At 40.6% G+C, this 26,626-nt stretch overlaps 1 protein-coding gene across 9 annotated transcripts in view; it reads left to right on the top strand.

Moving 5' to 3' along the window:
- Positions 1 to 5,057: 5,057 nt before the first annotated feature.
- Positions 5,058 to 26,626, top strand: part of CDC42BPA (CDC42 binding protein kinase alpha) — a 153,202-nt gene continuing 131,633 nt past the window's right edge. For 7 of the 9 annotated variants that reach the window (XM_042876263.1, XM_042876279.1, XM_042876248.1 and 4 more), the window contains exon 1: positions 5,058 to 5,880. In XM_042876263.1, coding sequence (XP_042732197.1) covers positions 5,703 to 5,880 — 178 coding nt within the window. In that variant the 5' untranslated portion in view covers positions 5,058 to 5,702. The remainder of the gene's footprint in view (positions 5,881 to 26,626) is intronic. The other 2 variants (XM_042876289.1, XM_042876257.1) reach the window with 1 other exon arrangement.

Here is a 26,626-nt window from a genome sequence, read left to right as displayed (position 1 = left end):
CAGATTCTGAAGATGATAGAAGAAACTCCCAGCACATACAGAGGAAGCCACAGGAGATAAAAAACAATGGAAGGACTACAGGTTTGAAAAGCTGCAGATATTGAAGACTGCAAAAACAAGAGAGGGTCTCAGAGTGCAAACAGGGTCCTATTTGAAAACTGTCTGACATGATTTTTACCAGTTTCCAGAATTCAAAATAATGGTAATTTCGTGTATTATAAATGTAATCTTGTTTCTTCTTCAATTCCTTAATCCCAGAAGGCATTGTTATTTCTCTTCACAGCACAGCATCCTTAGACAAAAGCACTTCATGCCTCTACAGAAAATTGTACCCTGATCTTCTCATTAACTTTAAATGAAGACCAAATCAAAGGAGCGAGGCTGATATTGAACCAGTGTAAAGCCAAAGAATATTAGGACGTTACAATCACAAAATAAACAAGAGAGTTAGGCAAAGCAGACTACGATAGCAAAAGAGAATAAATAGAAGGCTTACCCCTATCCTAGGCTCACCCACAAAACACCAGCAGAAACAATCTGCAGACAAGATCCTTCCCCACTGGCAGCCAGCTCTTAAATAGGTCTAGGAGAGGTGCAGCCAGGCTCCACCCCTTCCGGCAGCACAGATGAATTGCCTTCACCTGAGCTCCTCTGGCTGACTCATGGCTCACCTCAGGTGCTCAATCAGAGGTTCAGGCCGTGACTCTGCAGTTCCCATACACTAGTGAAGTGAGATCACTATGATGCAATTTGTCTCCTTGGTAAAATTAATCAGTTCAGCCATTCACAGAAAATAGCACTGTAAATGAGTCTCTAAAGAGCAATAAAAGAAGCACGAGAGAAGAGAAAAATAATACTCTATTTGCAATGTTTATGCATACATATACATTCACAATCACTGTTTTGGGAATAAGGAAATAATAAGTACTGATTTTGCCAGGTACCATGTACCATTCTGTGAAAGCTTGTACTTTGACTTTACTGTAGATCTCACAGTACAGATTGGCTTTGGTAAGGCAGTTAAACAGGAAAAGAAAAATAGATTTACAAGTTTTTAACAACCTTAAAGTGAGTTGCTAACTACATTACTATAGGTATTGAGACTATTACTTCGGTGATAGAATTGTTAGCTTCATTGAAGAGATCTCTCTGTCCACTAGGATTAAGCTTTCCCCAATGGTAAGATCTATGTGGAATGACAGTACTAGACAGAATGACAGTACTACAGATGCTACAGAAAGATTTGCTCAGTTTGCACATGCATGTCTTCAGAACCGTCCTTGTCAGCAACCTGTGTACTCTACGTCATCTAAATTCTCTTGTAATAACCAAAGTTACTATCATCTTTCAGATGACAGCGTAGGACCCCTTTTCAAATTGAACCAGTTTGTGTCTAAATACACATTCTCTAAACAGTATTCACACAGAATACTGTCCAAACCTTCCTCAGAAAATAAACCGCGATATCAGTGCAAACAATGTCTACAAAGTGAAGTTCTGGAGAACAGAAAATCTGCATGCAAAATTTTGTGAACAAATAAAGGCTATTCTTGAGCCCTTATCCCTGAACGTGCGACAGATCCAGTAAGTTATAAGAGCAGCGTAAGCGACTGCTCTTAAATGATTTGCATGACGTTAGCAAATATCTGCAGTATTTCACCAAAGCCAACAAATCTCATGCCCCCAGAGAGAAAAGCCTGTTTATTATGCTAACATCAAGTTTTGCAACACTCAACATACACATTGTTAATGCATAAACTGTATTGTTTCAGCTGCAGCTTCTTCATTCCTCACTATTCCCTGTGTTGCTATCAGCTTTGTTAATTTGTTGTGTAATGTGTATTTCTTTTTATCTCTTCTTATTTTTTTTCTGGGCTGTAAACATTTGCAAAGCTAAATAAGCAAATATGATTGTGATTTTATTAAAATAAGAATAGAGTGAAACTAACACATGATAATTATCAGAGACAGAGGAATGTTTGCACAATTTGTGTGTGTATAATTTCAAGATGTGGTATATCTTCATGACAGAACATAAGAGAGAAAAGAACTTCTGAGTTTTATACTTCTGTCCTTTTGCCAGTTTCCTAAATATTCTTGACCAATATCTTTTTTGCATTCTTTCTTAAAAAACTGCCCTAATGTGTAACTTCTAAGTGCCTTTGATAGAAACAAGGGTTAGATGTTAAAACCAGAAATATAAGGAAAGTGAGTGCCTTTGCTAGGTATCCTTAAAAGGCAATTCTTTCTTGTTTGCAAACATTTTGTCTGTGATTAAAACATGAGAAGACTTTATTAATGGTTGAGGAAAACACAGTAACATAAGTAAATAAATGAAATATCCGCACCCACCATATCTCTGGCGGCAGTTCTGTAGTTCACTTCCCTACCAAGCAGTGCCAAAACCCAAGGAGCTAACATCCTTTTAACTCTTTGTGCTCTCCCTTTTCCCTCCACAACACTATTATTGGTTAACATTCAATACAAACTTGGCTGATAGGTCCCTGGCTCTCCCACAAGAAGTGGTATCTGATCTGGTTCATCTAACCTGGCAACAGCAATTTATTTTTACTGTCATCACCAGACATCTCCACACCCAGGTTTGATACTGATTTCCACAGATTCTGCGGGAAGTCAGCAGGAAACACCTCATTCCTGGTGTAAAACTGCCTGTGAGCCACAGCCTCAGCGTGGGTTCCCATCATGGAACCACTGCTGAGACCCATTCCATGAAGATGGACATGAAGTAACGGCCTCAAGATGTACCAGAGGAAGCTCAGGTTGGACTGCAGGAGAAAATATTTCCTCACAGCATGATGGTGCATTGGAACATGCTAATGGTGGAGCCATTGTCCCTGTAGGTGTTCAAGAAACATGTTGATGAGGCACTGAGTGATAGGGGTTAGACTGCACAGGAGGGACGGTGTATGGGAACTGCTGAGTCACGGCCTGAACCTCTGATTGATCACCTGAGGCGAGCCATGAGTCAGCCAGAGGAGCTCAGGTGGAGGCAATTCACCTGTGCTGCTGGAAGGGGTGGAGCCTGGTTCCACCACTCCTAGACCTATTTAAGAGCTGGCTACCAGAGGGGAAGGATCTCTTCTGGAGATTGTTTCTGCTGGTGTTTTGTGGGTGAGCCTAGGATGGGGGTAAGTCTTCTATTTATTTTCTTTTGTTATCATAGTCTGCTTTGCCTGATGCTCTTGTTTATTTTGTGATTGTAACATCTTAATACTCTTTGATTATATAGATGGGTAGGTGGTTGGACATGATTGTCTTAGCAGTCTTCTCCAGCCAAATACTATAAATGCTAAGATTTTGGCAGATGAGGATGAATAGCACACCCACTCTCAATATGTAGCTCTTGTAATACAGTGTCCCCCAGGAGAGGAAGGAAACCATTCCCTTGACCCTTTCATCATAGCTTAATTTTGTTTCTTCTGCTTATGACAAGCTCACTTGTGTTTTTGTCCTTCTGTTTTTTGTCAGTTCCTGATGATGTTTCTCCAAGGGTTTGCATGTAAGAAGACTTCAGAATTAAATTATTTGTACTTCTCTCTCTCCATTCACCATGAGCTGTTGCCCCAGCTGTTGGGTCACCTTCCTATGCCTACCAGCATGAAGCAGGCAGGGACTCTGCATACTGTCTTTCCACTAGCACAAGGTGGTGGTCACTGTCCTCTGTGGCTTCACACCATACATGCTTTAGTGATTCCAAACACATTTTTCTACAGGTTTAAGTGAATTGTATTGGACTTCTGATTAATCCTAATGCTGTTTCTCCTTCACCTAGCTAAGAGTTCTTATGTATTATACTATCCAGCAAATGTACACTAGCCAGAGCCATTTATTACATGGGTGCCTGTTGTGCCAAAAAACAGCTGAAGGTCTTCTGTGCTGGTTACCAATCAAGAGAACACGTGCTTGAGATGCTTCCTTCCCCTCAGCTCCAACAGGTTTGGGATTCTGTGGCTTTCCACAGATTGCTGAACTCTTCCTCTTCCCAACGACCCGTGACTACGCGGCACGTGGCCGCCGGGTCACCTTTTTTCTGTTTCAAGACTGAGCTTGATTTGCGAGCCGTTGCGCAGGTGATATTTCAGCCCGAGTGCGATCCCACATTTCCTACTCCTCAGGAGAGACCATACTCCGCCGACTGCCATTTTACGCCGCGGTGACGCTCCGCTGGAGCACGGCCTCCCCGGTGGTGGGCCCGGTGGAGCCCGGCCCGCACTGCCCAGGGAGCCGAGCCGGGCGGCGCTCCCCTCTGCACCGGCAGAGCCCCGCGCACAGCTCCCGTCCGGCCCTCGCACACTCCGTCTCCTCCCTCCCTTCCTCCCTTTGCCCGGGCCCGCCCGTATCCCTGCATTCCCTGCTCCGGCATCCGCCCCCTCGCTTCCCTCCTCCCCTCAATCCCATCAGTAGCGGCGGCGCCCGGGCTCGGCTCCCCGCGCTGCGGCGGCGCTCGGCGGCGGCTCCCCTCCCGCCGCGGCCGCCATGTTGGGCAGCTTCGAGCTCGGCGGCGGCTGCTGCGTGTGACCGCGGGAGGGAGGCAGGGAGAAGACGACGAGAACGGGAGGAAGGGCGGCAGGGAGGTGGCCCTCCCCGCACGCACGCACACGCCGGGAAGGAAGGATGCCCTTTGCCTGTGGAGGCGAGGCCGGAGGAGCATCTCCTCGCCGCCGGGAGTGAAGCCGCCGCCGGGGCCTCCCGGCCCGCAGCCAGAGCGGGGCCGCCGCGTTCCCTCCCGCCGCAGGACGCGCAGCGGAGGAGCAGCAGGAGGAGCGGGGCGGGCGGCTATGGAGCGGCCGTGACAGGGCTCCGGGCGTTCTCCCGCCGCCCTTCGGCGCAGCACAGGAGGAGAGGGCGGCGATGAAGACTTGAGCTTATTCCAATCCCTGAAAGGCCTTAAAAGGAGACTCGGTAAGGAGGAGGCGGCGGCAGGGGACGGCTCCCCGGGGCAGGACGTGGCTGCGCCCTGAGGACGGGCCCCACCCCCGCGGCGGCGAGGGGACCGCCGGGCGCTGCCCCTGCCCGGGAGGCCGAGGCCCAGGCGGCCGTGCCGCTCCCCGCCCCGTTGTTCCCTCCCGACGTCAATATATATTTATTCCCCCCCTTTTTTTTTTCCCCTTTCCGATCCTTTCTTGGAAGCGAAATCCGATGCGGACGGAATGGGGCTTTTACACTTTAATGATGCAGTGGGATTCGTTTCAGGGTTGTGTTGCATGATCTGAATTTTGAATGAAGGAGAAGGACGTTTTTAAAGATATAAAAGCTTACATCCATCTACATGCGGTAAAATCGGTGTCAGGCAGTCCTGGTGGGATTTCAGAGTGATTGTTATCACTGAAGTGTCAGAAGAAGCAATCTATTTTTCCTTATTAAGCATAGTAGAAGATTTTTCTTTATTTTCTTAAATTAAAAAATTATATATGCGCCTATATATGTACATATATATATATATACACACGCTCACACACGTAGTGTTTATCTGTGTGTGCCTGAAACTTCCCCGAGCTCAGCCTCAGGCTGGAGCCGAGGTGGGCTGTAAATAAGGCACCACCAGCGCTTGACACTTGGTAAGAATACCGCAGGCTTCTTTTCAAACAACACCTTGAAAAGCTGGTTTTTGGATTTTTTTTTTTTTTGACGAAGTAATAATAATAATTAAAAAGGAAACCCCATTGCAAACTGAAACAACCATGTCTGGAGAAGTGCGTCTGAAGCAGTTGGAGCAGTTTATTTTGGATGGGCCAACTCAGACTAATGGGCAGTGCTTCAGCGTAGAAACCTTGCTGGATATACTCATCTGCCTGTACGATGAATGTAACAATTCCCCTCTGAGAAGAGAGAAGAACATCCTCGAGTATCTAGAATGGGGTGAGTTGGAGTATATGTCATGTATGTCCGTCCGTGTTCTTGTCTGCTTTGTTATTTATGTGTAAGAGGGGATTGTGTGGAACTTGGTGTTTCACTGGGAGGGGTTATTGTTTGTGCTGCATTTGAACATGGTGGTGCTAAAAAGAAGTCTATATTGGTTATTTATCCCTGAGTTATGCTTTTTTAATCCTGAATCAAATTCTGGTATATGAACTATATTTCTATGCCTGTAGGCCCAACTGTTGAGCTTTGTATCCTAGAGCTAGTGGGAATGTAGGAGAATGGAAGGTAAATCCCCTGATAGCTAGAGAAAGGATCAGTAGACAACCCTCTGACTTGTGTCTGCAGTCACAGCTATGCTGCTTTAAAGTAGAAGGTGTTAATCAAAGAGAAAATCCTTCAGCTCTCTTAAAGGAAATGCTTGAAGTGTCTGTGAAAATGGAGAAAAATACATTCTTTCATATGGTGGAATTGCTGGTTTAATTACATGCAGTTGAATAGTAGAATGAAACTGTCTTCACCATCCACCATTCCATTTTCTTGTTTAATTTTAGGGGAATATTTCAGTGGCTGTAAGTCTTTCAAATGAGAACAAGTGGATTACAGTTCTCTTGAGTTATCGCAGAACTGGTTCTTGTTATTTTTTTCTTACTTCATTTCCCTCCTCCTAAGTATAGGTGAAAAACAGAAGATGCATCTGACACAAGAGCCTTGATGTTAATGCATACTGTATGTGACCTTCAAAGTTCAAAGTCATGCTGTACTTCAGCATTTACATTCAGAACTACTTATCACATCTGATTTACAATAAATACATCAGCAGGCTACCTGTCTTTAGAAAAGCACATTTCAAAACATAAAAGGTTAATTAGCTGGTTGAGTTCCTCCTTATGAAGCCACTGAGGAAAGACATTGTTTTGATAACTGATCTAACACTGGAGGCTGATAGGTGTGTGTTGTGTGTTTTGTTTTCCTGCTCCTCACTGTAGTCAGACTGGCATCTGAAGGGCATCTGACTCAGTAATTAAGTTTCTTTTACTGTTCATATTGCACTTGTCTTTGTTTTCTTATTATCAGAAGGAAAAGCCTATAATTAATGCGTTCTAGCTAAGGAGGAAATAGTATTTAAAGTACTTCTAAGGAATCTTCTCTTCAAAATTGTGGCTTACAGAAGCTGTGGAAGACTTGGAAAACATACTGACTCTCAGTACTTTTTGTATATAGAAGTATAGTCTGCAGTGGACTTAGCAAGCTGACAGCCTGTAAATAATAATAATAAATTAACTGTGTCAGTAGAATTAGAGTAGCAGTGATTGGAGCCCATCTAGTTGAGTAGCTGGTACATTTAATGTTATCTTTTGGAGGAAAAAAATGTGTTATTCTGAGGGTCTGATAGTACCTGAAGATTTCTGTGGTAGATCTTACAGGCTGTTAATGGAAATAATGTGCTATTTTGGAAAGGCCGGAATAAGGTTTCATACTGACCTGCTTTTCCTGCTGCTTTTCTGCTTCTCCTTTCCAGTTATGCCTTAGCTTCAGATTAAAGCAGTCCCTCCCATTTTCAAGGTAGTGTTGCCAGAGCCCTGTGTTTCCACCAGCTCTGCTCTCCAGACTTAAAACTTGGCATTTTTCGAGAGGGTTTGTGAGGTGAAATGTAGGAGGAAAGGTTTCTAGTGCCTGCTGTTGAAAGTGTCCAGATGAATGATGTCTTTATCTTGCAAACACTCTTGAGCTGTCTCTCCTGAAAGCCAGCGCTCGTAGTGAAACCAGCAGCCCTTGGCGTTTCTGTTCAGATGAGGGGCTCAGCAAAACGAGGTTGTTACAGAAGCGCTGTGCGCTTCAGCTCTTAGGTGCGGTGAGCAGACTGTGAGCATCCTGTTCTTTGATACCATTATAACCTCATGTCTCTTTGCCAGAGAGGTGAAGCAATGTAAATGATGGATTACAGAGAGGGTATATGTGCTTTAAAAGTCAGAAACATGCTGAGCAGTGGCAGCAGTGGAAAGCTGGCAGCCAGAAATCATACTTTCTGTCATGGCCTCCATTGGTGAAGTGATGTCTGAGTGCTTTCAGTTCTTTCTTTGAACTTCTTTACCATTAGGGAAAATAATATCAATTTTACGTCAGGGCTAACTCTTTATTTTGAGTATACTGTGTGAAATAAAGTGCATGTTAATCTATTTCTCCCATCAGTGAAATAGAACTTGGTGCCTGGTATGTCTTCTAGTGAGTGTCAGTGCTGTTGTGGAAAGACTTGGGTTTATGCCAAGCATTCACAAATCTGCATTATTACTGCCAGTAGTTCAGTCTGCAGTTATTGGAATTGGTCTTGGAGTGGTATGAATTGTTTGTTATGCTTGTGCATTTACTAATTACAAAACACAAATTTACTCCAGAGCACTATTCATCTTCCGAAGTTCAGACTTTTAAAAATGGATTTACTCCTAGAAAAAGTAATCTTACTTTCTTATGACTAATGATTATCTATTTGGTGATCACAGACTACTTTTGGATACAATAAGAATTATTATTTTTTTGGTGGGACTGTTGAGCTGTTTAATTTTGTGGAATTTTTTGTTATCAGTTGTGTATTTTTGTTTAAACTGTTCTAGGTCTGAGATGCTTCACTGCATGTGAAACTGAATATTCACAGCACAATGTGAAATTTTGGGGGTGAAAGATTTAGAAACTATTCTAGTATGGAAAAGCTGATGTGGTCTTAGCAATAGCCATGTGGCTGCTGCTATATTTAGGGGAGCTAAGAAGTTCATCTTCTGGTCCTCGGATCTTTTTAGGACTATTTCATGAACAGTCCTAAAACTAGTTCTAGACCTCAGTAAAAAAAAAAAAAATAACAAAGCAAGGTGAAACAGATGAACATCTGAGATGGCTTTTCGTCATTTGTTCTGGGTTGTTTTTACTAGATTAGCTCAGCGAGTGGGGAGTCAAGTTTCTGCAATATGTCTGAGCTTCACAGGTTTTCAGTTGCTTTCAAGCCTTGAAATGACTTCAACTTGAAGTGCCACACAGTTTATTTTGCGATTTAGAATCTGCATTTTAAAATCATGTTTTGTTTTAAAGTGAAAATGGTTACTTTGCCTGTTTTTAGACCTGATTTGCTTTGTGAAGTGCTGATGATTTGATGTCGTTTATATAGGAGCTACAGCTGAAGAAATGCCCTTGGAAACAATCAGTGTGTTTGAGTTCTGGTAGCTAATTAGGGCACAATTTGAGATCATGGGAAGGAAACAAAACTCCTACACTTGGCTTGTTCTACTTATTTAGTGGTAGCTTTAATTTTTATCTCTGACAGCATTTGTGATTTAGAAATGGGATTGGCTAATTTTAGCAACCAGGGCTTACCTGAGAAAGCCTCTGGGTTCCAGGCATTTTGCTTTTCCTTTTCTACATGTACATGAGTTATTCACTGTTACTTAAGACTGAGGAAGGTAAATGCAGGCTGATAAGCTCAACTTGAAAGAAAAATGTGACAAAAAGTAGCTTTAGAACTTTTTTGATCTAAGAAACATCCTTTACAGTGACACCAATTTGAAATGATTTTAAGAAGAAATTAGATCAGCTGTACTTAGGATGCATTAATAGAGAAATAGAGAGAACTCTTCAATATATATGCAGGTATAAAGAAAGGAAGAGACAGGAAACTACAAATGGCTTGGTGAGGTCAGTGACTCAATTCAGTCTGTTCTTGTGTGATGAATGTAAACAGTCCTTTACTGTGTTTATTTCCTTCTGGTTTTCTTTGCCTTTGGTAGATGGCTTTAATTGTTCTCATTTCATCTTTAATAGAACTGAAATGCTGTGGTATTTAGGCAGTGCTGTTATGGTCACAAAATAGACAGCCAGCTTTGCTCTCATACTTCTGATACTCAGACGTGCAGCATCTCTTCTGGCCGTTGAAAATGGTTCTATGTCACGTAACTTTTCTCAAGTCAAAACTGTGGAAATGTTATGCTCTCTTTGTAGAGTTCTCTAAAGAAAAAAAAATGGTATGCCCACGTTCTGGTTGGGTTTGTTTTAAAATATTATTAACAAGAGAAAACTTGCCTATGGACTTCTGTACCCCTTCTTTGTTATTCATCTGTTTGTAAGTCACAAAAGAAACTGCGGGCGTTTTCAGATACAATTTGTTTATATTTTCTTTTTGAAAGAGACTTCAAAAAAAAATCCTTCACCTAAGTCCCTTTTTTTTTTTTTTTTTTTTGCAAAGGCATCAGCAATATATATATATATTTAAGTAGATGTTGGTGCTAAGTATTATCTAGACAATTGAAATATATTTTGCCATAGAAATGACATTTTAGGCATTATTGTTGATGCCCTTCTGCTATAGTCATACATTTGGGAAGATGGCTTGGTCTGAATGATGTGAGAACAGCTATTACATTGTATTTATGAAGGAATGGGTTTCTTGTCAAGGCTCTTCGTGTGCTTAACCAAAGGTGAGTTGTGTCATTGCCTTCAGTGGAGGTATATGGAAGTATGGGGAGCCATCTGTGTGGAAGTCACTGTGGCATTCTTGACATGCAAGTTTCTGCCGTTGTTGGCCATAACATGATTGCCCATTTGTATTAGCTGTTGTTTCTGCTATGCATTTGAAGCTGGCAATTAAGTGCTTTATATTGATTAGTGTGAAAGGAGGTTCTTAAGTGCTGCCGAATAGAAGTGGCCTCCAAATCCGTGTCACAGAACGTTGTATAAACAGTGCTTATGGAGATAATAGTTTTGTAATAATTATTTTAATGAAAGAAAAAAGATATTACTGTAAAGTACATAGAAAAAGAGTTTCACAGAATTGCAGCACCTTTGTCAGGTAGCTCTGTGCTTAACCTTTGTATTTTCGTAGCTGTGACCTTATGAACATTTATTTCAGTTCTGATTTTTGTCTTTTACAGAGGAAAGCAATTACTGTAAATTAATCAACGTTTACGGTGTGGTGAAGTGAACTGTGAGGCCATCCAGTTAATTCTTCTTGTTTTAAGTTAGGTTAAATCCAGTTTACTGAGCAATGAGCTGTTAACCCATTGTGACAAATTTGTTTCCTAAATATCTTCACAGTACACCAAGCTTTTTGCACCTCTTTCTGCTTAACTTGAAGTTGGTGAAGGAGTTTGTTGTTGTTGTGGCATTTTCTTTTGTGTTCTTGTTTTCCTTTGGAATGGGGAAGGTTGGACTGGGATGCAGGTACTTAGGCTGGCTTCTGTTGGTGATGTCCTTTTAGTTGCAAAGGAACGTGCCTTGCAGAAGTAGAAAGGCTTCTAATACTTCAATTTTCAGGAATTTTAGGCATGCCTTTATTCTGTGCAGAAATTCCTAGTATGCTTTGGTCTAACAGGAACAAATGGAGAAATACAATGATTTGCTCAGTGTGCTCTCACAGCAAAGCAATCAACTCCCTGCTACTAAGATGCTTTACATTAGAGTTAATCCGTTGGGTTGTTTGTGGGTTGGTGTAACTGTAAAAAGCACTGCTGCAGTAGGCTGAAGGTGTGTCTGTGTTCTTAACCTCTGTATAGCATGTGACACTGAGTGTGTGTGCCTTATTGAAACTGCAGCATCTGTCTTTTCTCCCCTGAATTTTACTGACATACTCTTTGTAACCATAGCCTATCATTAGTTCATACCAAACAAGATACTGTACTGTAAGAACAATGAACCGTTTTGTCTCAGTGTTGTTTAATAATTTGGAATATCCATATGTACAAAGATTCAGAGAATCTGCTTTTTTTTTTTTTTTTTTTGAAGCTTGATCTTATGTCCGTAGATTAGTGCTTGAATTCTGAACTGTAACAGCACATTGAAGTGATTTCACTTTTGTCAACCTACAGCTGAATGGTCAAATGCTGGTGTTTTTGATATTAGGTTGCAATTAAACTGCAAATAAAAATTTCCTGGTACAGAGTGGATGCAGGCTGTCCCAGAAGTTGTTGTTTTTATTCCTCACATTATTTTCTGAAAATTGACTCTGCAAATTATACTGGATGTGACATTGCAAAATATTCACCTGTACATAGCAATCCTAATGACTTTTATACTGTAAAAAATCTACCACCTCTACTGTCTGTTCACACAGTAAGGTTCTAGAATCAATTAGCTTCTGTTTGCCAAGCCATGAAACAAAGGTGCAATGCACAGATGAGCCCGAATGAGAAGCAGAGGCCAGCTCCTGGGCTCCCAGCTCTTATCTCTTGGCAAGTAAGCTATATCTTCTCTGAGCACTTCTGTTTCTTCCACTTGGTTTTGTGTCTGAACAACTAGTATATTTTGTTCTGCTCTGGTCTAACTTACATCAACATATTATTTTACTGAAATCCTCGTTAAGCTTAGGAATGCTACTAATGTGGTTGAAAATCTTCATAAAAAAAGAAAGTGAGTGAATTAGGTCAGTCATGTGCAAATTTTTGTGAACTGCAAGGTTTTTATTTCAAATAGTTCAAGGATGACATTAAGTATAGTGTTCAGAGTGATCAGCTTGCTTATTTGCAGTAATGCACCCTAGTGTGCTTTACTAGTGGCCATTGGAAAAATGCTACATGAGGTGTATTCGGACTGGGTAGACATTGTGTTCTGTAACTCTTCCTTTCCCATACTTACCCAGACTTCCAGTTTAATTGAAATTAGTTTTGTTACACAGTATTGTAGGTTTCTTTTGTTCTTAAGGATCGGCTTCTCAGCGCTCCTTCTCACTGCATGTTGTTGAGAAGTGCTTGATCCAGAGTTTGTGTGTCTTAGGAGCTGCTGCAGGTTGTTTGGGGGGAGGGGAGAGACCTTTCACATGCAATATTTATTTTGCTTAGTAACTTAGTAGAAATAGCAATTCTTTTAATGGAAAAACCAGGAAGGTTCAGATGGCATTCTAAATAGGAGGAAAATACTGTTTCAGCTACTAACAGCTATAATTGCCTTTCCCTCAAACTCTGGGGTTACATTTACAATGCTTTATTGCTATTTTGCTAATTTTCTCTTCAGGCTCAGCATGTCCCTGTGCTTGGGTCAGACCGGTGTTGCCTTAGTTCAGGGGCTTGGAGGTACTCCATTCTCAGGGTGGAGGATGTGTGGGTATTTTCTCTGTGTGAAGTGAAATTTTCCCTCTCACTGTTACCCTGTGTTCATCCTCTTCATCTTAAAATCTTTCCTTGTTTCAGCTTTTTGTGACTGCCCTCTATCCTGCTGCCCTTCTGATTGTTCCTGCTGCCCATAATTCAGTTTCACTTGGTGTGGAACCCTCAGGTCTCCTTTTGAGTTCTTGTTTCCTTCCTAAGCATTTTTTCATGGATAATGTCTAAATCAAAGCTTTAGTTTGTCTTGTGCTGAGGCTACCTTCTCTTCTTCCCAGTGTCCATTCCCTTGCTTTCATCTGAGCAAAATTTCTTTTAATCTTTCTGGTATGACCTGGATATCCTGCCTCAGTCTGAACTTCCTGTGGCCAAAACCATGGCTTCTAGATTTTTTTTCTCCTTTTCTCTCTAGTCATCTTCAAACTTGCATGATTTTGTTGGTCAGCTTTCATAATGCAGAAATTATGTGTAGAGAGTGGTAACAAAAGAGCATGTGTGTATTTCTCAGTAGATTACTTCTTCATATACAGGTGTAGCCACCTGTTGTTTTCTTTAACTCCCTGTTTGTTTCCTATTTGATTAAGTATGTATCAATTGGTTTACTATCCTGAGCAGTTGGTGTATTGTAAGCTCTTGTAGAGCCAGGGGTCTGGGGCTCCTTGTTCTTAGCAGCAGTTAGAATGTGATTTCTTTTGCTCCTGTGGTCTGAATGCAAAGAGATGCAAAGTGAGAGCACAGCTTTATAACTTGAATACCTAAAGCTAAACTAAAGAGTAGAAACAGTAACAAAGGGTTTCATTACAGGAATGCGAAGTGGCTGAAGAAAACGTGATTTGTGCTGTTGGGACGTGGTAGTTGCAAGGTATTTCATGCTGCTGCTCTCTGAAACCCTTTGGCCTTTTTGCCGTCTCTTGTAAATAAAGCACTGTGTTATGAGAGTGTTTTGCAGGACACCTAGTAACAAGAAAAGGAGGAAATAGATGTCGGTGTTTTAGTTGTAACTTTGCTGTTATCTTGGGTGGAGGCTGGCTGAGACCAGTCTGTCACCGCTCTCTGTTCTGCTTGTGCTTACTTGAACAAGAAGGGCATAATTTAGGCTAAAACTAATCCTGCACAAACGTGCTGAAATCTGTTGTCCAGCGCTGTGAAGAGATGGTACTGGTGTTTATAGTACAAGGAGAGGGATACCCCAAACCTATACAGCTTTGCCTACTGGAGTTTCTGTGCTCCAAGTCCCAAGACCACCCCTAAGATCCCTACCAATGTGCAAAGAGGATGTAATTTAATGCTGAATTTTACCAGCATCTTCAAATAGGCGTTTGGTATCTGTCATCTCATCAGTAGTAGCCTAGTGACTTTCTCTTTGAGGTGGAAAAAAGAGGGGACAGTGGGAGCAAGAAGTTGCTGATCTGCAATCTAGCTGCACTCTTCTTACACTTCTACCTTGCTTTTATTCAAAACTGAGGTAACTTAATGGAATTACTCGGTGTTACTTACTGGCAGTAGCATGTTCTTGTAATCCTTGACACTACAGTAGAATGGAATTAGAGGAAACTGTTTTTCTTGACGTTAGTGCTTTTTCTTAGGATTTCCTCTTGATGTGCTGATGATTGTTTATTAGCTTCAGTAGAAGCCAAGTCAGGCAACTTGAGTGCATGTTTGAGTTGGACATTAAGGTGCTACTGTAGGTGTTTGGGGCTCGTGTGTGTTATCAATGCCATGCAGCTATTCTGCATTGTGGAATACACGATGGTCTTTCTCAGAGTTGTAAAATATGACTGCAGTTCTTGAAATCTGTAATTATGCTGTTCACAGACATTCTGAGCCTATGAATTTCAGCCTAGAATGACATGAGTAGACCCAGATTCTCATCTTTCTCTCTATTTCACTGTCCACCTCGCTGTGCTGTGCTTGGAACTTCTTGTGCTGCTTTCCTCTCGTTTAGAGAGAGATCAGATCTCTGCTGAAGGGCACGTTTCCTGGTGTCAGGTCTTCAGAAAGATAACATTTCTGAATGAGGATCGATTCACTAGTGGATCTCTGGGAAAGAAGACCGTGTCTTTCAAAACAAATATGTGAAAAATAGCAATTTGATGGTATATGTAGAAGGCGGTGTGTGTGTGTAGATATGGATTATGTGTATATGAAAACGCTTGTGTTTTTTTAATACAGTAAGCTTATACAGACTTCAAGTGGTAGGAGTTGGCCTTACAGCTGTGAAACAAAACTGTGGTATCTGTCTAGTATGAAGAAGAAAGCAACTGTAGGCAAAATCCTGCTCTTGTTTAATGGATGTAAGCATGATGTTAATTCACTGTTAACACAACATAACACAGTTTATGTTTGTCGCTGAGCTTTCAAAATCAACCTACTTGCTTGAAGGCACTAGCTGGCTATGTAAAACTAGTGCTCAAGTACTAAAGCTTTTTCTAGATGTCCAGAAAGAATGTTTCCTTTATTTTGATGTAGTTTCTAAAAGTATACTTCAAGAATTTATATTTCTTTCCAATTTGGGAAGGTTGTGAATATTCTTTTCTTTCAGTGATGTGATTCCTGGTGAGAAGGTGACTTACAGTGGTGCTGGGCACTTGTGTATACTGCCTTAAAAATCTGTTGGAGCAAGGGGGCGTTGTCAACATCTTAAACATCTCCGCAAAGCAAAGGAGGGAGAATGGTGACTTGTTGAAGATGATTCATAAATGCAGATGAAAAGTAATTTTCTAAGGCCTAGGTTATCTAATAAGTTCTTTCCAAACTTATTTTCCAAGTTTTTGTTATATTTACTGGGGAAATTGCTGGAAGTGTGGGTGGTTTGTAACTTGTGTGCTTTGTTTGTTTGTTTAGATTTTTAGCATGCTGTTTGGACCTCCTATTTTTGGTGTAGTTGCTCAAGTGCCAAATCTCATTTTTGTGGTTCTGCTACTGTGACACCTCTTTCCATTCTCTCCTGTGATTTTAATACAGCACAGCTCGGAACAGTGGCAATTGTTTTGTTTTCACATAGGGGAAGTGCTGCCGTGGACAAGGCAGTGCTTGTCAGAATTATGTTTGGAGCAGCTGTTAATGTATTTTGAACTCGATGCTCCAGAAACATTTTCTTTTAACTTTTAAGGAGGTTTATATGTTGCTTTTCTGCGATCTCTCCCAAAGCCTGGTGAAGCGTGTACGTGCCAGTGCTATTTTGGAGAAGTTCCTCCAAAGTGTCTGTTTTGTGCAGTGTGTAATGTTGTATCTTCAAATCTGGCATCGTACTCTTATTTACTGAATGAGCCTGTGCTGACTCCTGCTGTGCATAGGGCTTGCTTAACCTGAATAAGTTGGGAGAATACTGTTGGTGGTATCAAAGCATGTCACTGTTAGACCAGAACATTCAGTTCAGAGGGCAGAAAAGGAATATTAGTTGCAGTAGAAACTTTCTCCTTGAAACCTGGCTATGTGTTCAGGAAGTCAAGTCTGATGGCAAGAGTGATAAGCAGAAATGCCTGATTAGTCTTAGAAAGCTTATTCAGGTGGCAACTCCTCATGTACAGAAGTAACTCTAGAAGTTGTAACCCAAGGATGAAGTCCTTGTGTGACCTTGGGTAGTCATTTGCTGAGGTAAAGATGACAGCATCGGTCCTGTCACAGTATGGTTACTTCTATGGATAAGGAAATCACTCCTGCCTGCTTTTTTTTTTTTTTTTTTCCCCTTCTCTTTTGGTCCTCATGAGCACCGGCTCTCTGCCCATTCCCACTTCACTCCCTGCAAGGAATCAATCTTAAAGCAACAGTGCAAAATAAAAACTGTTTCTTGCTGTTAATGGACCTTTCAGTAAGAATAGGTGCTCTGCATTTATAGTTAATTTTATTCTGATCTTTTTGTGATTTAGAACTCCTGTGTTCTGAGGTTGGTTGGTGTTTTTTTTTCTTTTTTGTAGCAACTTAGCATTTCTATTCTGACAAGGTATGACTGATCTACCTGTGTTTTTTACCTTATCAGTGCTGTAAAAGAACAATTGAAAAATTATTGTTGAGATAGCAGCTGCCTTCCAGACACAACATAGTTTTTTGTAGTATGTGATGTTTTGCATAATAAATGAGCCTGCTTCATCGATGGAGGGAAGTCTGTGTAATAAGAATATTCCTGACTGATTTTATTGTTTCATTAGAATCTGTTTACTTAGTATTTTGTTTGGGCAGAAACATGCTTAGTACAAATCTCTGTAACTTGTGTTTTTTTTCTCTCGGGTTCAAACAGCAAAAATTGTTGTCTCAAGGTAGTTATTAATGATGGACCCAGACTAGAGGAATCAAGGAGCACACACTGAAGCTCCTCTTTGGGAGATGCTGAAGGGTGGATTTGCCTTCCATGGCTTGCTGCCATAGCCGGCCCTTGTGCGTGCTTCTGGGGTGTGAAGGAGGAGTAATTATTTCTTTACTATTGCCTAGAATTTGTATACACCTAGTATTTGTAAATGACTGTGACTAATGGTCTCACCTTGACTCAGGATACTAGGACTTTAGACTTTAAAAGCTATTCCTTCCTTTGCTGTTGTGTGTGGAAGGTTGTGAACGAATGTGTGCTCTGAAGTGTCAGGATGCACTAAAAAGATTTGTTTTCTTGCTAGTGTATGAAGAGTGGAATTGAGGATTTGAGTCCACTCTTGGCTCTGTTACCAGGTGGACACAGAAAAGAGTAACTTGTAATGACTACTTGGGTGTTTTAAGTGAGCTTTCTTGTAAAGGGTGTTAATAATGCGGTAGCAGTTTTCAGCCAGACAACATGACATCTGAAATAATGGACAGTCATTCACACCTGTGTAAAATCAAAGGCAGTCAGGGAACCAGAGGAGGCTTGTTTGTTTGTTTATTTATTAGAGTGGAACAGTAACATCTGAATGAAGTGCCAACAGTGCAGAAGGAGATCCTATGTTAGTATTTGTTTTGGAGAGCTTCAGTAACTCCTTTGTGGGTTTGCTGCTTGTAAACATGCAGTTGGCCCATCTTGCATCTCCTGCTGAATGTTTTTATTCTTTGTATTTTCTGCTGATGGGTGTATCTGTTTCTCTGAACTGCTGAGGAAGGGGGCAGAGCCAGTTGCTCATTGATTTGAGTTGCATAGAGGAGTTTTTCATTCTCCTGAAGGCTCTTGGGTGCTTTCTGTTTCCTAATCTCGTGTAACAGAAGAACTTCATATATAGTGTTAGTACAATACTCTTCAACTGTATTCCATTTTGTGGGGTCATTACTATAGTATGTGAGCTGTAGATTAAATGGAGAGTATTCTCTCTGCTCACCCTTTTGTTTTTTCCTTTTGCTTCTTGTGCTTTAAGCAGTTGTCCAGGACTCTGGATTACCGTTCTCAGCACAGCCAAAATAATTTTATCAGCAGACTTTATCAGCACAGCCAAAATACTTCTTTGTTCTAATATATTTTTTCTGTACCAAGTATAATAGGAAAGGTACTGTATATCTATTTAATTCCTCAAAAAGACTACTGCAGGCTATTGTGTTGGAAAAGAAATGTTTCTATCTTGTGATTTCAGTAACTACTTGTGGTGTTTTGGGCATCATTAGCTGAGGTGAGTAGTTAGAACTCAAAACAAATAACTGGAGTAACAGTAACTGAAGTTTTTCTTTTTTATATTTTTAAGAGAAGGAAAAATGCAAGAGAAGTTGATGTGATTGTGGTTTTTTTTTTTTTTCTTCCTTTCAAGTCAGTGAGTTTGGGAAGGAAACTTAACATGGCAAGATAATTTCATCCATTGCCATTTCAGTGGTGCAGCAGAGTATTGGCATTCTGGCTGCCTTCAGGGCACTGCCTTCTGCTTAGTTCCTGCAGAAGCCTGGGACGAAGGGATTGTAGTTCAGACCTGTTGTTCCACTTTTGCTAAGGGTTTCAACTCCTTGCTGAACCTTAACAGTGTATGAACTAAAGTCTCTTCATATATTACATACCTTGTTTTTAAATAGTTTCAAGTCAATGAAAGGACATGTGGGATCAAGTCTTGCTTACTGGTCTCTCGGAATTAGTGTAAGTTCTCTGTGCTTTCTGTCTAAAATGCTCTGTGCATTAACCACGACCAGAAAATTAAGCAGCAGTCATCTTTGAGATTAGGCTTGGGATGCTATTTCTGTTGTATTTGTGAAGTTTATATGAGATGTGAAAGAGCTGCCCACTGTCTGCAAATATCTCCATCTCAAGCAGTCTCTAGTAAGACCAGGAAGCCAGGTTTACCTGTCATTTGGGAATGCAAAGCCCAATTCATGTATTCCTGTGTATTTCCTTGATGTCAGCTAATATGTGGAAGATCCTACCAAAGTAGGATCACTTGGTCAAGAGACTTGAGCTTTTTTTTGGCCAGCTTATTATTTGCTGTTTTGGTGACACAGATGTACAGCTGGACTCTGCAGTCTGACATGTGCACACCTGAGGGCAGTGAACTGATCTCAGGGTGAAATCTATGATAGCAGCAAAGCTTGCTTAGTAAATTGAAGATGTATTTTGTAACTGTACCTTGTGGAGCAGTCAGGAAATGAATTAACTCTTTCTCAGAAATAAAACACCAGAACCAAAGGGAATAAGAAATGACAGTGTTAATGTAAATTTCTTCATAACGCTGTTCTTCATGCCTCTCTGAAATATTTTGGCTTCATAATGGCTTAAGCTAGTCATAGCTCAATCGCGGCTAAAAAGGCCAGGGAATTCCTTCTAGTTTGAAAAACAGCAAATGCAAGTATCGTGTATAGCTCTAGCCAAAGTCACCCATACTGCATTTTATTCTCAAATGAAAAGGTGAGATAGACTCTCACTGCAGTCTGACATCTTTCTGGGAATTTCTTTGAATGCAAAGTGTTCATTTCTGTGTTGGTTTTGTTTTTTTTCTTTTGTTTGTTTTGTTTTGTTACTTGCACACACTTGAGAGTGTTGAGAGCATCAGAAGTCAGGAGGGAGGAGCTATTGGCAGCAGCTCTTTACAGATGCTCTGACATGGAGCAACTTGAAAGCATGCTGTAGGAAATAGAGGAGGATGTTTGCTGTACATTCCAGGGGTTGTGCTTGCTGTCCTTGTTCAAGCTTGGAGGATTGGTAGAAATTGGATTTAGGAGCAACTTGAAGGCCATTTTTGTGTAGATGTATCAAGAATATTACGCAAGTGGATTTAGAGTGAAAGTTTTGATGTTTTTGAAGCGATTATTAAATGAGTTAGCAATGTGCTAAACATCTAAGAGTTCTTTCCCATTTTTTTTTAATATTTGAAATATGTTCTTAATATGCATTTATGGTAGAAATACCAAAAAATCATTCAAACACAAATGCGGATTGATAGAATTAACAATGTATGCATACTGTATTTAGTCTGTGGTTTTCCCCCTGCCCCACACCTTGTTGCTTGTTGTGTAGGATAATAGGGATCTGGGAGCTTAGTAACGTTGTGTTCTGGAGTAAACTGTGAAACTTAGAGTGAACAAAGCTGTGATTTTGCAGAAAAGGAAAATGGTTTTTATGGGGGAAAATGAATGATGTGCTGTAGAATGTGATTCTTTTGCTGACTGCTACAAAGCTCTTTTTGCAATGCTGGAACAGGCTGCTTAACCGCTTACCTTGTACGTAGCCACTAGTTGTGTGTTCATCACCATCCACGTCAGCTGGTTGACTTCCTGCCGTTTGATGTGAAGAGATTCTGAGAGCTCAGCTGTTGCTGGGTGAGTTGCAGGCCTGCTGTATACTTTATAGGGTTGAGTACTCTAATAAGTTCATATCTGGAGTTCTAGAATTGTTGGTAAATGTTGAATGAACACTTTTTCCCATAATTTATGTCCTAACGCTCTTTGTCTTCAATATAAAGGATACTGCCATAGAAGTACTTTTGACAAATTTTGTGAAAATTCACACAACTTACTGCAAAGTAAGATGTGCTAATTCCAGGAATGACCAGAATGTTTTATCTGAGCATTGAGAAGATTAGGCTGTCATCATTCTCATGCCTATCCCCTGTAATTTGTTACCGTCCTAAAATTGACTTCATAGCCCTGTTCCACATTTTTTCTTTAATTCATCTTTGTCCAGGCACAATTTTCAGTGAATAGTCCTTATGTTTTTTAACAGGCTGTTTATAGATTGTACATTATAAGACATACATAGAAATCACATACGTTTTTCTACTTTGTTCAGATCAGAACAACCAGTTTCCCTAAACACAGTAGATACTGTTCTTGAAAACAACTTCTGATTTTTATTTTTTTTTTTTTAATAACTTAAAGTGTGCTGGAGCTGCTGATAGGTGAGGAAAGGGAAAAATGTATAAAGCAAGTGATATAACATTTAGTTTGGCTCACTTGATGCAACTATATATATATTTTTAGTGTAAGAGGGGCTGTGCTGAGTGACAGAAGTGAGCACATTTTAAAGCAAGTTTGAAATATCTTTAAATGCAGTGACAGTACGCAAATGTTTTAAAGGCTTCTGGAGATCTATCTGAATTAGAGGCTTTTTGTCATGGGCTATTTTGTCTTTGGGAGCATTATCCAGTTCCTATATATTGCACCTGTCAGTTTGCTTGACCTGTGCTTTGGTGATGTTGCTGTTTTGTTAAACACCCAGAGATAGCTCTACAGTCAGTCCAGAATGTTTTCCTTATGCATCTGAAGGAGGAGTGATCCTAGGAAAGCTGCAGCTGCAAGTTGTTTCAGTGTTTGAAGTGAAGTTTCTCTGCCAGTGGGGAAGGAAGCCAGCATTTCAATTCCAGCCCTAGACACTTGTGGCTGGAAGATAGCATCCAAGTCCAAAGAGAAAGGACATCTTGTATCTCTTGTACGTAACCATTTTGGGGAACAGAGCACTATGTTTTTCTTCTGAAGTGATAATCTTAGTAGTAGGATCCTACTTTTACCAGCTTTAAATTAAGAAGAGGCATGAGACTGATTGTGTTTCCAAAATCCAAAGTATTGCTTTTTGCGCAAAACAGAAATAAAAAAGAAGGCTGCTTCTCATTGAATGACAAAAATACTTAAAGTTGTGCTGCTGCCATTGTGCCATGCATCTGGTTTAGAAAAATGGCTCCTATTGACTGAGCTGTGGGCATCTTGAATCCCTGTTCTGTCTTCGTAGGTACACTTCTAGGCCTGGTACTCTTACCTGGATTCAGAGAGTGCAAAACAAAGTGCGAGAGAGAATACTTCCAGTAATAGCTAACTCTCTCATCCTTGCATCCACACAGCTACTTCCATACTGTGTGCAGAAAGGAAATAGCAACGTTATACAAGTCCTGCCTTAAAATGTATTTCTGTGTTCCTGTTGCTTAAAACAGGCTCTCTCATTTTAAGTTTTCCTTGCCTGAACATGGAAGCTTGCTCACTAGACATGGCACACCAGATTTGAGATCTCTTTGGGTAAAATCTGTTCTTTAAGCATATTTCAGGAGTTAATTAATGCCAGCATTGGATACTCAATCTGTAGATTTCCTCCTTCCATCATAGAGGTATTGCTGTACCTGGAGAGATGCAGATAGCAATGATGCAATTATAGGAGGCAGAACAGTTGCTGAACCTTATTAGTTTGTACAGAGTGACGTAAATCACTTATAGGATCAAGGCAGGAAAGTTCAAGACAGATTACCGAATGAATATGATTTTCTCTGGTGGAGCCACGGAAGTAGTCTGAAAAATGGAAATGCAATGCTTCTCTGCTATCTGATGATAGATTTGCAAGGTATAGAAAAATTATCTCAGACTGTCTTTAGAGTGTCTCTGAAAGAGTGTATTTTCATGTTATAGGTTCTGGTGTATTAGTTTTCCAAAGAGGGAAAAGAAATGGCATAGCCTTGTATTCTGTTTTCTGCAGTGTTTTACAGTCGGATCAATCCACCTGTATGTTTAATTCTAATCCAGTTCCCAATACTTCACTTCCTTAGTTCTTTTATTGTGAAATGTAGGCAGCAATTGACACCTTGTTCTCAGGAATCTTAAAACTTCATGATTTCTAATATATGATGGGCTTTGGAGAATTTGTGAAACACAGTATTATTGAAAGTCATAAACTAATAGTTTAATAGTTTTTAATAAGCTTTGTTTTTTGTTTAGTATTTCTAACGTCTTATTAAGACTTATAAAGATTTTTGTTAATTAAAATCTGAATGTATTTTAGTTTTGGAAAGTAAGCTGCTATCTGAAAGCTGAAGGAGGATGTTGCAAAGATTACAGATGTGTACTATTTTTAATTCAGAAGAGGTATTCTGTAGTGATGTAGTAAAACTCCAGTGCTCATGGTGTGGTCATGACTAATGTTATTTCTGAAGTTATTGTCACTGTACTCATAGCTTTCCATATATTGATTTAAGTTAAATTTGATTGGACTCTGGGTAGGAAGTAATTAGATATTTAAGGTTTGATTTACTTGGGTTCGTTTTAAACAATTTGAACGTCTTTGGGTTTTGGAAGTCTGGAGCACAGCATTGGAAGATAATACTGAAGAAATGATTGCTTCCAAAGAGCAATAAGCATGCTTTAGTGGTGTTGTTATATTGGAAGAGTCTGATGTAAAAGAAACAGAACTGTCTTCTGGCTGCTAACAGTACTAACAGTAATGTGTGACTTGTAGAGCTGTCAGATGGTTGAGCTTTCTTTTGGACCTAAATAGTGTTTGCGTACTGTGATAGATGCATGTTTTACATTACAGTGTGGAAAAGGCTCTTTTGCAGCTTTCCTGTGCTGTATGGGTTAGGGTTAGAAAGGGCCCAGCACGGGCTCCTAGGAGGCACCTGCTCCACTGTGATGCTCTCTCGAGCTGCAGGGCGATCTCTGCTCTGGTGCCGGTAGCACCTCTCTTCTGCTTTGACCCCACTGTTGGCAAGACTGCTTCTCACGTTTTCCCTCACTCCCCTCTGGCATTTTGCCCTTTCAACTTTCAAGTATGTTTTTTTTTCCCCAAGCAGCATGTGTGACTGAGGGGCTCAGCTGTGTCTGTGCAGGGGGGTGCTGGGCTCAGCTGTGTCTGTGCAGGGGGGTGCTGGGCTCAGTCAGCGCTGCCTGGAAGCAGCCATGCCTGGCACAGGGTCACACTCCTCAGAGAGCCCTGCGGCTGCCCTGCTGCCAGCACCTCGCCTTCTGCACCCAGTGTGCCTCGACAGGTGATGGAGGTGAGAAGTAGTCAATAGTAAAAGTTGTTTTTTGTAGCTGGGTTCATAAATCTAATTAGGCTGGTAGAAGTGCATAGGTCAAGTAGACTTGTACTGAAGTCAGTTTGTTAAATTGACTGCTTTGTTGCACAGCTGTATTTTCTTTGCCACATTGTAGCAGAACTTCAGCGTTGTTACAGTGTGTGAAATTCTAACCAAGTGTGCAGTGATCAATGATACAGGTACTGGAGTTGAACGCATCCTTAGCAGGTTTGCTGCAGGACTGAGCTGGGAGGTGCTGTAGACTCTGCAGGGATGGAAAGCCTTAGAAGAGGGGTCTAGATTGAATCACAAAATATCACGAATTGGAAGGGACCCACAAGGATCACTGAGTCCAATCCCTGGCTCCACACTACACCACCCCATCCCAGGATGGGAATGGCACAGAGTTTCACCAGACAGGTTCAGACTGGGCATGAGGGAAAATTTTGTTACCCTGATGTGATCAAACATTGGAACAGACTTCCTAATGAGACAGTTGGTGCCCCATCCTGTGCCTGTCAGTGTTCAAGGGGCATTTGAATAAAGCCCTGGATAATATGCTTTAACTTCTGGTTAGCCTTGAAGTGATCAGGAATGGTGGTCTTTGAAAGTCCTTTCCAACTGGACATGCTCTAAAAAAATCTATCTAGTCAAATAAGACAAATGGAAGATCGATGTCCTTTTTTATTTTTTCTCTTTATGATGTTTTCCAGTTCTAATTGAAATTTTCTTCTCTTCTACTTCATGCCTTCAGTTTTTGGTGACTACATTTAAAGATTGTCAGCATTGCTTTCATTGTTGTCAAGCACAAGAATTTCAAAGTTCACTTGTAGGACCATAATGGCTTTGCTTGCCTGAAATTTTTCTTCTTTTCTTTTTTTTTTTTACTTCAAACTTTTGCTAGGCTGAAATCATTGTGGTGCAAATCAAAGCTTTTTGTGTTGCATCTGGGCCAACACAATCTCATCAGTTCTGTCATCATCTTGTTGGAGAAACATGAACAGTTTTTTGGTGCAATTTAACCAATGTTGGTAATTACTGACTGTTGTCTGTTGTCCACCTGTGTTAATTTTAAGACCATTTCATGTTTCTCAGACTTGTCTAGCTCTGTTACTGATAGAACTTTTCTATTACTCTATAATAAGGGTGCAGAAGTAATTGGTATCATTTAGCAGCGTATGTGTGGTTATGGTTTTTTTTGTGAGCTTTCTATTTTTGATACCTCTAAGGAAGCTCTTAATTTCACCAGTTTGAGACCAGAGAAGGTCTCCAGTGGGTGTTAAGTAACAAGTAGACATTGTCTGCCAAGTGTGCGTTACATTCAGATCCCTTCAGGGACAGCTCTTGGTGTGCCCACAAGTTAGACTAACTTAGCTTACAGTGGCTGCGCTGGAAATCAGTCTGTTTTGAGTGAGAGCAAAATAAGAACAAGTAACTGAATTTTTAAATGTATCAGTTTAAAATAAATTAATACATTAAATGCTTTTAGACTTGCATCCTAGTTAATGATCAGTCTTGGATTTACCATGGACTTGAAAGGTGGAATTGTCCTTCTGGCATTGGTGATGATAGGCAAGTCTCAATTTTGAAATATAGTAATGAACTTGCTGTATTTACTGGAATCAATGTTTTGAAGTAGAAATTAGCTCATTGTCTGACAAATGCAGTGTTCATGACACCTGCTTAGGAGTAGCCTGCAGAACAACTTGTTCAGGCTCTGTTGTTTTTAAATAATCCCTGTCAACACTAGGCATGGAAGATGTGCTAGCTATGCCATGGTCTCAAACAGCTGCCAGGCGTCACTTCTGGCACATGGCCATCTTTAGATTTTGTTGTAACCTGTTAATATAGAAAAAGAGAAGACCGCTTTTCTTCCAGATGGGTTACACTGTGATCAGTGAGAAGAGGAAGAAAAGGTTCCAAGTAGTGAGAAATATTTGTTCTTTCCAAGGAAGGTGTAAATGGGACCTGATCGGTGGCTGCTGTTACTCACTTTGCAAAGCGCTTTCCTGAGTAGAAGGATGTACTTACCACGTGCCTTCCTGAATCTGATTCAAAGCTCACACTGCTATTTGTCTTTGGGCTGAGTTAAGCTGTGTAATTGTAATTACAACCAACTTACCAGATATTAGCCAGAAAGAATATTTAAAATTACTAAAGGAAAGAGAAGTTTATGGATGCTTTCCTTTTCTGATGAACCGAAAAGACAAATGCAGTGATGAATTTGAAGCTTGAAATAAGTGAGAAAACAGCTCTTGTAGGGAATTCAGTAACGGGAAACTTAGGGGGGAGAAGAAAGGGAAGTCATGTACTTTTGTGTCTTTATTTGCATACAGCTTTCACCTTAAATAGAGCTATCTAAGTGGCAAAAATCTTTTCACAAAATGGAACTTTCATGGTCATTCAGTGATGTCCCTCTGAATGCTGAGCTGATCAGAGAACTTTTAATTTGGAGAAGCGTGTGGGCTTAAGTTTGAAAGCTTGGTTATCATTTACAGTGCTGTATCTTGCATGTGTTCTTCACTTGAACTA

Source organism: Lagopus leucura, unplaced genomic scaffold, assembly GCF_019238085.1.
Source record: "Lagopus leucura isolate 7727_CA_CO unplaced genomic scaffold, USGS_WTPT01 Super-Scaffold_73, whole genome shotgun sequence".
Classification (NCBI taxonomy): Eukaryota; Metazoa; Chordata; class Aves; order Galliformes; family Phasianidae; genus Lagopus; species Lagopus leucura.
Note: the sequence above shows the minus strand (reverse complement) of the source record. Positions and strands in the feature narration are given on the sequence as shown.